Below are 11,796 nucleotides of genomic sequence, written 5' to 3'. Positions count from 1 at the left end.
ATGTGGCCCCAGGGCCGGCAGGACCCAGCTGGGCTTGGTGCGTGGTCCTTGCCCACCACGCCGGGTCCTGCCACCATGGGACTGTGCACGCCTCCCAGAGCCATGTGACCTGCTCTGTTGCAAAGCCAGACTAGCGAGCCACACCGTGCTGGGCTGGGTTCTGCTGCGTGCCACCAGCTTCACCGCAGCTGCTCTGGCTAATCCCTCCCACAGCACCAGGGACATCCCCCCCACCACTCCCTGCGTCCCCTTGACATCCCCCTCCACTCCTCACACACTCACGCCCACCCACACCCATAAACCCTCCCACCCCATTCCCTAACTTACCTTGGACAGCGCCAAGGGCAGCAGGAGTGTCTCTTCTGGAGGACTGACTCCTGTGTTTCCTCCAGGCATGGTCTGGGACTGGGCCTTGCCCCATTGTTCTCTGGAGCAGTTGTTTTTGACCCCAGGGGTCTAATTTTGTCCCCTGGCTGCAAGTTTGCAATGCGGGGAATATTTTTTTGTTCCCACATGTGCCTCTTGACGCGTCTCAAAGGGGTTTGAGATGCGGCAAGAGGCACATGTCCGCTTGTCTGGACATGCCCTGTCAGTTCATTCTGGAGTCCTGATAAAAAAAAAAATTCTGTTCAGTCCTTCTGTGGCCTTTAGGAAAAAAGCATTACTCTTAAAATGGATCTGCCCTTGATATGCTGTTACTTTCGACATTCTGAAGCTTGTTTTTAATGTAAGTTTTGGGTGAGAAGAAATGGTTTGCTGTTTACTGGTAGCATTTCAGAAGGCCCAAGTTGTGCTTTGTGTAGTTCAATAACATAGTTATCTTACTGTAAAGAAAAGTACTGACTGCAAAGTTAAGTTTCCAAGGAATACATCTAATAATTTATTCAGTCTGCTTGCTAATTTACTTTCCATATTTACAGTAGTCCCAGCCTGATATTTTTGGGCAATAGAATAAAATGAGCAAAATGCTATTGTGTTCAAAACTGAGCTTTAATCAGTAAAATTAAAAGACTTATTCTTGCAGGGTCTGAAGGGGCAGAGAGAGTGGGGGAAAATGCATAATATTGCTTCATTCCTTGAATATTGCCTTGAAATGCTTAGGTTGACTTTTTTAAATGTTGGATGAATTGTTAGAACAAATAAACCAGTGAAAAGGTCTTTCATATTAAAATTAGTTCCTTTAGAGTGCTCGTCTCAGTTTGCTTCAAAACAGCTTGCACAGTATCCAGTTCTGTATCTTAATTATATTCTTTGACTATATGAACTTTATATGCAGTAATAAAAGCAAAATTAGCATGGAAAGATTGTTACTTTTTGTTTAAATATGAAGTTAATGAAGTTGAGAACATTAGTTCAAAGCCCTTGGAGAGGGGTTTGAAAGTATGTGCTAGGTTTCAGCTGTGACAGAGTTTGGTGACCTCTGTTTTCACTGTTGACCCAAACACAATTTGGTAAAGTACCAAGTGAACTGTACTACATGCTTGTGCAAGGAGATGTCACAACAGACAAAAGAAGGGAGACTGAAGAAAGCTGAGATAACCAAATGAAGTTGGCAGACTGGAAGGGTTTCAGAAAATGTGTTTTCTTTGTGTTGTGGTGGGGGGGAGGAAAAGGATAATGGAGAAGACATATTTTACTTAAATGATGGCTCATTTGTCTATATGTACTACCTTTGTAAATAAATACATAAATAAATGAGGGATATTTAGAAACCTTTTACCTTGGATCATTTGCATGTCAAATATTGCATTTTGGAAATAAGCTTAACATGTATTGTTTTCTTCAACAATGTGAGGATATGAGGAAGCTCTGAGCATTAGACATCATTTTGGAAAAATAGGAGGGAAATGTGTTTTGACAATTTTTTTTGTATTTTTCCTTAAAATGCCTTTGTAGAAGCTCTGTGCAACTGGATAAGCACAAACAAGACTTCTTGCCAAACAAATGGACAAGCTATCTTTTTAGACATCCTTAGGCGCTCCTAAAATCTCATGCAAAACCCACGGGGTGCAAGAGTATCATAAAATACGATTCTTTGTACACACAAAAAATACAATTTAGTTAGAATTACCTTCATTATATCAAGAACAAAAAACAACAGAAGATCATTCTCCATCGGACAGCTATGGCAAGCTACACTGAACTCTCAGAAGAGAACCACTGCTTCACTCTAGAAATGCAGGCACTTACCCTTTAATATTTAAATACATAGAAAACACAAGGTATTGCAATTACATAGCTATAATTCTGTGTCCTCACAAGGAACCAGAAGTCTTAGACCAGTCCACTACACTGGTAAGGATACAGAATAATGCCTTCTGAGCTATCATCCGAGAATACAAAGTGCCAAAAGGATTTGAAGGGGATGGACAGAGAGAAGTGCATTACTTTAAGACATTTGGGGAAGGGGGGCATCCAGCCCACTGCTCTGTGCTGAACTGAAGTTGACATTTTGCTTTCTTTGCCTTTAAGTGGTCTTTTCATAAGCAGGGCCATTGTTGTGAGGACTGGTTGTAGGAAGAGTGTAGAAATTAACACTGCTTCTCAAGATGGGTTGTTGTCTTGGTTTCCTTTATTCCTGACCAAGATATGGTACGTATACCATGACACACAGATGACAAATGATCAATGTTATGCTCTTAATTAAAATGAAGAGGTAAATGTTGAGCCTAGTGCCAGAAAACAAGTAGATCTATATAGCTATACCCTCAGCAGGAGGTAAACGGGTTAAGCTGTGCCCCTGCCTAGGAAACCCTGCCATGCCCCTTGAAAGTTGCCATGCCTCACAGAATTAGCCATAATACAGTAGATGGACCCTGCTGGGTATCTGCTTAATGCTTCTCCAAATCCTGAGCAGCTAGTTAACCCTAAACCTTTCCTTTGGCTCCAGTTGCAGGCTTGAGTTCAGCTTTCACTTTCTTCCCAATTCTGGTCTCATTTTTACTAGCCTAAAATCTTACTCCAACTATAGCGCCAGACTGCCTGTGCCCCAGGCTTTAATAGGGGATTCACAGAAACTGTCTCCATCTGCTGCTGTAGAGAGGAGGCTTTGGATCTTGCTTCGACTTCTGTTTTTCTGGCACTGGTCAAAGCATTAAAAGAATAAATATTGAGGTTTGTCCAGCCCATCTCCTGCTAGCAGAGTTTGGGAATGTCTTTGAATGAATGGACTAGGATACTCAATTACTCCAGACTCTTTGTTAAATATTGGCTTACAGGAAAAAGTAAACCATTTGCAATTCCATAGCTATAATTCTGTGTCCTCACAAGAAATATCTTGTAGTGGAGCAGTTGGCCTGGAGCAGGTACCCTGCTCACTGTGCCACTGTCATATCTTTTGTTTTTTTGATTCCCATAAAATGACCCAGCTAATATAAAAACAAAACCTAATCTTGCTGGTTAAAATCAGCATCATGATCCAATTCCTATAGAAGTCAAGAGGGGGGGTCTTCCCTTTGACTTAACTGAGCCGTTGATTAGGTCCTACCTGAGAGAGAGCTGTACTATCCTTGCTTTGTTTGGAAATGCTTCTCCCTACTTAACAGGCAGCATCATTGTAACCCTTGTCTCTGACACCCTCTGGTGCAGATGTTCAAGGGAGCAGAGAAAATCTGCTCTCAGCATTTGCTTCCCTGAACAGGTAGTGATGAGCAAACAACAGCCCTGCAGGGAAAAGTACTCCCTGGGTGTGTCTACATGTATACATTTACTGCACAGTAACCAAAATTACTGCACAGTATGGGCATGCCTGTATAGTACAGTAAATATAGTGACTTATGCCGACTTGAGCATAAATTTGATACCTGCATCATGCAGGTATCAGATTTATGCCCGATTAGTTACTGTGCAGTAACACATGTGGAGATGCCTTACTGTGCAGTAGCACTGTGCATATGGACTGATTTGGGACTAACTTTAATGCCTGCATGTGTAGACACCAGCCTGCTCCCACCTACTGTGCAATAAATTTAAATTAGTGTAAATGCATGTGTAGACATGGCCCCTATGAAGTGATCATTTTCTTCCTTGCTTTGGAGCTATTTGCAGCACTGTGTCCAAATGTTGCAGTAACAAAGAGGGTTTTGCTGGGAGCACCCAGGTTACGTGTATTTTATACATAACTTTTCAGGTGGGGAATTACAGTACAGTAAAAGCCCTGTTATCCTGTTAAGCATTTACTATGTGAAATACTCTATTAACTGGCATTCCAGCCGGCTGGCCAGATGCTGGGGGGCGAAGGGGGGAGCAAAGCTCACACCCGCTACCCTATGCCGCCACTGCTTTGTGTCCGGCCAAAACATCCAACCTGCGCTGCTGCCACTCCAGCCACCACCACCCTCTCCCGTCCCCCTCCCCTGCTCCGCATCTGACCAAAAACAGCTGGCCTCAGGTAACCAGAATTTTTAGATACCTGGCACCCCCCATTCCCCACTTGTGCCAAATGACAGGGCTTTTACTGTATTTGTTTCTGTATTTCACTTCTGTGATCAGTGAATTAGAAATGTATTCTGTTTAACTTCATCCACAATTATTTTTGCCCTTTCTCTGCAGGAAGAGATGGCATTTTACAACTTAGGGCTGCAGTGGACCCTCAGGCTGGATGCTAAATGTTTTTGCATTGAGTACCCAGCCTTGGGTTTCTAGTGTAAATTCTTTCCCTGATAAGTAACTGTGCAACTCAAGCCAGTGTAGAAAAGTAGTGAGCAATATAAGCTATTGTAATTTGTGATTGGAATTGGCTCAGGTGCAAGAGTCTGCTTGCAGACCGTTCATTCCCTGGCTACCTCCCCAGTGAACTATTTCTATGATTTTGAAACAGATACAGTATGATCTTTTACCTATCGGTATAAATTGGCTTTGAGCAGCCACTCTTTGTGTCAGCTTCATCTCGTTCAGATATCATCTTCCACTAATTCAGCTTTTCTTTCAGATTGTTTCCTCTGAAGGTACCTGAACCAGTCATTCTGTTCTAAGCTCTAGGGCCAGGGACAGACATTACACATAAATCAGTTTAAGTGATCAGAAACTGGTTTACATCTGTAACAGAACAGGTATTTAGTGCACATAAACAAGTTTGAAAATGGCTGAAACCAGTTTGAGATAAGTCTGGTTGAACGTAGTATCAGACTTAACTGATTTAGCTCAAACTGGTTTATGCAATGTCTGTCCCAGGCACCTTGCTGGTATAAGTTAAATTAGAGACCACAGCATCTCGGCATGTTCCCTGGGCTGAGCTCTGCTTCAGAGAGCTGGGCTGGCCCCTCCCTTCTGCTCTCTAGCTGGAGCAGGGTAGGCCATGGCCCGACGCTGGCCTGCCATGGTGCCTGAGGCAAATTCCTCCCTCCATCCCCTCTTCCCCCTTCTGGCAAACCCTGCGGACTGCAGCTGGGGTTTACCAGCCCCAGCTGCACCTCCATGGCTTTCTTGCAGCCAGGCAGATATGGTGTTAATTCCTCCCTCTGTCCAGCTTGTCTGCAGCCGGGGGGGAGGGGGCGAGGATTAATTGCACATCAGTCCTTGAGCAGGGGAGAGAGGCAAGCTAGTCCCCTGTGCACCGATCCAAGACCTGCACCTGTGAGCCCAGAGCTAAGACCTGCAGGACCAGACTGAGAGGTGGGAAGTGTTGGCAAAGTCCTGATAATTATCAAACATATGTGCTGGAGATGGAGTTAAGGGAAGTTGCAGACCAAAGAATGCAGAAAGCTACATTTACATTATAAAACAGAATCTGTAAAACCTAAACAAAACCTTTCTGAATGCCTGGCTGTAAGGAGACACTCTGCCCTCAGGATTAGTGAGACGTATGCAAGGCTTTCTCTTATCTTCCTGCTTTCCATTTTAAGTTAGATTAAGATGTATATGCTGTGTTTTTACTGGGCTATATCTTAGCTTAGGTGACGATTTTTGGTAGTTTCCTGTTGTATGCTTTGCAAATTGCTGTGTTCAATACATGCTTGCTTCAGAGAAAGGACTTTTTTTCCATCTCCACTCCTCAGTCTGGCAGCAGCTCCCCCCTTCTAGGCTGGTGGCTGGCATCCCATGTGGCATGCTGGCCCCTCTCCACTCCAGCAGTGAAGGGTGAGAGCCTTGGAGGGCATCCCTCTTCCCTCCCCTTTGGCAGTGACTGGCAGGCATGCTCTAGCACCCTCTGGCTTCTGGCTTGAGCCACTGCAGGCATATGCCTGCATTTCCTGATTTAACAGAGAATGTCTGTCCAGTTATTCATCAGTTTAAGCTGTGCAGCTTAGACTAACCTGCAAAGAGTGAATTAATTCAGGCTCAGGCTTTTTGAATGTCTGTCCCTAGCCTGGAAGGCTAATTCTGACACAACAAAACTCGGTTACTTGGAAATGCTTATGTTTTTGTCTCGTTTGATATCTGCTTCACTCAGTTGTCTTTGGGACTTTTCTTTGGTTAAGTCAGTTAATGGTATCACCAAGGACTGCAATTTTCAGCATAGGATACAAATTGTGACCACCTGCTGATTACCTAACAAAGAAGAAAATATACTTTTTGGGGGTTGACCTGAGGACTGTCCCTGCATCTCTCAATCATTGTTGTCTTCCTCCCACCACCTCCAAACTGCAATCTGATCCCCTCAAGGGATCTTTGTATCTTCCTTGGTCACATTTCCTGAGATACAAGTTAGGTGTTCCTAGTGCTCATGCTCACTCCAATCTATGCTCAAACTCATTCAACTAGACAGCAGAAAAGACATCCTTTCCTATGAAGAGAACATCCTTCTGGAATTGGAAGATCTTTCAAGATCCATAAGGACCAAAATGCACTGCTGTCAATGAATAGTTCCTTCAGCAAGCAAATTAGTCCCTTTGGAGACATGAGTTGGGAATACATACCAGTATGCTTTAAGCAGTCTAATTTTGCCCTTTCCTTAGTTTTACAACAGCATTAAAATATCTTTTCAAAGTGTGGCACAATAGCAACCGAACTGAGAAGTTGTCTTTCTTCTATAATCTGATACAGGACATCAGCAGTGGCTACAAAATTCTTAGGATTACAGAATTAAAAAAAATGGGTCACCAAATCTGACTTTCCTACAAAAATTACAATTTTAGCTCTATAGTTGTAAAAAAAAAACCTTTCCAAACGTGAACTGACTCTGTTTATGCGATTATGAACCAGTAATATAAAAACAACTTCTGCAGTGTGCAGGTTGTCTGAAACAATAGCTCTGAGAAATACAAATTGTCCAATTAACTTCCAAAGGTTGTTAACCCTGTAGTCAGAAGACGATTGTTTAAATGTGAGCAGTAACTATTTTACTCTTGATCAGTGCAGCATAAACGTCAAACTCATGTGCTTAAGCCCTTATTCCCAAGATGCTCCCTTTACATCTTCAGACACTTATAGCCTCATCTGTTCACTACCCAGCTTTCAAAACGTCTAGTTTCTTCCTGATAACTTCAGAGTACAGTCATGTACTGTCAATGCAGAAAGTTGCAGTGCTTTGAAAATGTAGGGGCAGAGTAGAATAAATAGAATTTGTTAGAAAAAAAAAGTCTTGGTGTTCTGCACTAGCTGTGTCTTCCTTCTCATATTATAGTCAAACATGGAGATTTTCAGTGAGGATATTTGAAGCTGAACTGCACAAGCTGAACAATTTCTAATCTCTTGCAGTTCAGCTCTGTAGACACCAGGGGGCTCTACTTTTAGAGATTAGATCCAGTCTGCCACAAAGTACATAGGGCCTTAATTTTAGTGCTCCCATTCTTGTAGAGCACCACAGTCCAAGGACTAGGCTGCTGCTACAGAGTTAGACTGGGTCTAAACTTCCACCCTTTAGCACAGTGATCACTAAAGTCTAGTGTCCTCCATCTGCATCTCTGGTATACACTATAGCCATTATATTGGTTCTGTGACTTTTAGGCTGTTGGTGATGATCTACTCTGCCTGGCATTTCACATACGGAGATTTCAAATGCTGTCAAGATCTCTCTTGGTTTTCTGCCTGTGCCTCACTTAAATTACAAACACCATGAGGATTAATGTTGCAGGATGTCATACTTTCCCCCGACCTGTCTAACTGCTTAGTCTACCTTCTCTTTATAGACATGTTCATACCTTTTCTTTAGGAAGTTTATGTTGAAGGTCTGCCAGGTTTTTACTCATCCAGGAGGGTAAATCTCTTACATGACTGGCCTTGTCTGCTGAAGAATTTTGTCTGACTATATTAGTAGGGTGGAGAACTGTGTTTGCCGGTAAAAGGGATAGATGTTTGCTGGTATTTTACACTAAACGGGGGGTAACATTTCTTCAGAACAAGCACTTGAGAGTATAGTGCTGGTCTTTTGCATGGTCCATTAGCCATGCAACTCCCAATAGCACTAAAGCCCAGAGCTAAGATTAAAATATACTATTTATGGATAAGTTGTTAATGGACAAGTTGTTAATGCATTGCGCAGGGATTTTTGGTTGTGAAAGTGATATTTTAACTGATACTAATATGGCTCTCACTTTTCAAGCCCTTTGTGACACTTTGGGAGTTAATCTTAAGGCTAACTAAAGGTTTTAGTGCACTTGTTCTCATTTTTTGGAGATTGCTTTCTCAGATTTACATTGTGTTTGCTACTATTACATGGCAGTTTCTGTTTAGATCCAAATCATCTTGTTTCTCTCTCTCTCTCTTTTCCCCCCAGTAACTTAATTTTTTTTTATGGCAAAATCAGCCAACCATGGGAATAAAAAAGTGAGAGAGAGAAGCGAAGGACTGAGAATCTAATTTCTCTCTTTGGGAAGCAATACTAATAGGTTTAATAGAAATGTGGCACATACTTTCCTATTTCTGCCTTTTTTCCCCTCCTCTAAAATGCACACAAGAAGGTCATACTTCAAAGGGCTTAAACACAGGGTTAACTTTAAGTATATGAGTAATGTCATTAATGGGAGGGGGGTTACTTGCATGCTTAAGTGCTTTGTGGAAATGGGGTCTATGGACATTTTGTAGTTTTCCGACATGCAAAGTTCCTTTGAAGAAGAACACAGATTCTGGTTTCTAGTCTTTAAGGTTTTTTCTCACCACTGTAGTCAACTGCAGACTAAAACTAAGATTTACATCAGCCCAGCCTCAGGTTTTTGGCCTGAAACTTGGGCTATAGAGGACGTCTCAGGACTGCCTCCAAAATACTGGGGTTTTTTCAGTCCTGCAACCACCTTGGGAGCTGCAACTGCCATGCCTGCAAGGCACCACAAGCATAAAAATTACATTGAATGAAAACCCAGGAAGAAGAGAGGTGGCCTCTGCTCAGGCAGGATACAAACAGGCAGCTTTTGAGATCAACGGTTGTCTAGATTCACTTTAGTGATCTTTTATCTCTTAGAAATATAGATATATCTTTTTCTGAATTAAGAAATAAAAGATCACTGAAATGATCATTCTATATATATACATACATATATATATATATAGAGAGAGAGGTGTATATATGTATATGTATATATTCATATTCATGTCTATAAATATATCATTTTTTTTCAAGATCCATGATTGATGTATATATACATATATATATGACAGGACAAAGGTACCAAAGGGCTTCTGAGAGGAAAACATCAGGCTGTTTAAGTCCTTATTGCAGGCAGGTTACACCAGGTCCCATTCAAGTGTGCATGTTTCATCTTGCAATGCTTGGGTTGCTCCACATGCAATTAATTGGGAGGCAGGCAGCAGAGAAACTTATTCCAGGTGTAGATGCTGTCCAAAGGCCTGAAGTATCCACACTGGTATGCATACCATGGAGCAGCATATATACCCTAACAAAAATTCCCAGGTGCTGGGGGGTCTAATTGTGTTTGCTACCTGCTAAGGGATACCCAAGGTAGGATTGAGGCTGTTCTTAAAAACCCCAAGAGCTGGCTGCTCATTCCTGCAGCACTCTGCTCTTCCTCTTTCAGCTAATCCCAAATGACCCTGGGGCTGCTTTTCCTAAGTAGGAAAGTTCAAACACCCCCCTCCCCAAATAAAACAAAAGAATAACCAGAAAAAGAGAGACTAAAGATGAAAATCGTTCCCCAGGTCCTGCTCACACTCCCAGAACACATCTGTGTGTCTGTGTGCATGAGTGCATGTGTGTTTGAACATGTGTGTGCAAGTGAGCATGTGTTTGTTTCTCCCCAAAGAGTTTATATATATATATATGTATATATGTAGAGAGAGAGAGAGGGAGATAACTGTACCTCTACCAACCTGTCAAGTGACCACTGTGGTTCAGCTGGCCGACCAAAACGCACTTGGCCAGTGAAACTCTTTTCGTCCCATTACACAGTTCGCACTGCGCACCCATCACCATTTGTGGCATTACAGAAAGACACAAGAGGAAGACAGGAAAGAAATGGCAGAAATCGTATGGTGGAGAGAGGACTGGCACAGACGTTTCCGAGGCAAGCCCTCTTGAAGAGAACAACGGGAACGCGGGTGTGCGGGTGTGCGCACGTTCCCCGCGCGGCTGGCCCACGGCTCGCGCAGCGCCCCGCTTCCGGCAGCTGGGCAGGGGCGGGGATGCTCATTAGCATGCGGCCTTTCCATTGGCTGCCTCGCTGGGTCTGTCCGCCGCGCGCGCCTCCCCTGCCCAGCTCCCGGGGCCGGCGGTGCGGTGCGGTGCGGTGGCGTGCGGCTCGGGGGCTTCTCACTTCGCTGCTCCCTGCCGCCCCCTCCCCAGCAGCGTTACCACAATTAATTACCCTTCCCAGTGTCGCGCTGCGGGTGCAGCATGAAGTGCAGCGATGGCCCGGCGCGGTAAGAGCGCGGGGAGGACGCTGGAAGACCTGACACTGGACTCCGGGTATGGTGGCGCGGCGGACTCCGTGCGCTCCTCCAGCCTGTCCCTGTGCTGCTCGGATTCGCAGGCGCCGCAGCCCTATGGAGGACAGTGCTGGCCGCAGCTAACGGGCTCCATGCACAGCCGCCACAACAGCTTCGACACTGTCAACACCGTCCTAGTGGAAGACTCCGAGGGGCTGGACTGCTCCGGGCAGCAGTGCTCCAGGCGCCTGCCCGACCTTGAGGAGGTCCCCTGGAGCCTGGAGGAGGTGGAGGCGGTGCTGCGGCTGCCGGCCCGGGGCTCCGGCTCCGGCTCCGGCTCCGGCTCCGGCGGCAGCCCAGGGGCCGGGCCGGGCCGGGAGGCGGCGGCGCGGCTGTCGGCGCTGCTGAGCCGGGCGCTGATCCGGCTGGCCCGCGAGGCGCAGCGCCTCAGCCTGCGCCTCGCCAAGTGCACCAAGCACGAGGTGCAGAGCGCCATGGAGGTGGTGCTGGGCTGGAGCCTGGCGCCGCGCTGCACGGCGGCCGCGCTCGGCGCCCTGTCGCTCTACAACATGAGCGGCAGCGGCGGGGACCGCTTCAGCCGCGGCAAGTCCGCGCGCTGCGGGCTCGCCTTCTCCGTGGGCAAGTTCTACCGCTGGATGGTGGACAGCCGCGTGGCCCTGCGCATCCACGAGCACGCCGCCATCTACCTGGCCGCTGGCATGGAGAGCCTCTTCCGAGACGTGCACGCCCGGGTCCTGGCCCTGCCCCAGCCCCAGCCCCTGCCCCTGCCCCTGCCCCAGCCGCGGGGCTCGGGGGCCGCGGCCGACAAGGACAAGGAGAGCAGCGGCAGCAGCACCGGGGAAGCGCCCCGCTTCACCCTGGAGGCGCTGGAGCAGACGGTCAGCAACGACGCGGAGCTCTGGGGCCTCCTGCAGCCCTACCAGCACCTCGTCTGCGGCAAGAACGCCAGCGGTGAGTCCCCCGCCCTGCGCGCAGCTGCAGCCCTCCCCGGCCTGGCACGCGGGCTGGTACGGGCGG

General features: G+C 46.1%; 1 protein-coding gene across 2 annotated transcripts in view; it reads left to right on the top strand.

The window, feature by feature from the left end:
• Positions 1–10,585: 10,585 nt before the first annotated feature.
• The window catches only part of ABTB3 (ankyrin repeat and BTB domain containing 3), a 298,152-nt gene continuing 296,941 nt past the window's right edge, over positions 10,586–11,796 (top strand). For both annotated transcript variants that reach the window (XM_090043151.1, XM_090043150.1), the window contains exon 1: positions 10,586–11,730. In XM_090043151.1, coding sequence (XP_089899277.1) covers positions 10,740–11,730 — 991 coding nt within the window. In that variant the 5' untranslated portion in view covers positions 10,586–10,739. The remainder of the gene's footprint in view (positions 11,731–11,796) is intronic.

Source organism: Crocodylus siamensis, chromosome 4 (assembly GCF_052110815.1).
Source record: "Crocodylus siamensis isolate JL-2025a chromosome 4, ASM5211081v1, whole genome shotgun sequence".
Lineage (NCBI taxonomy): Eukaryota > Metazoa > Chordata > Crocodylia > Crocodylidae > Crocodylus > Crocodylus siamensis.
The sequence above is the reverse complement of the archived record's forward strand: the minus strand, read 5'-3'. Positions and strand labels throughout refer to the sequence as shown.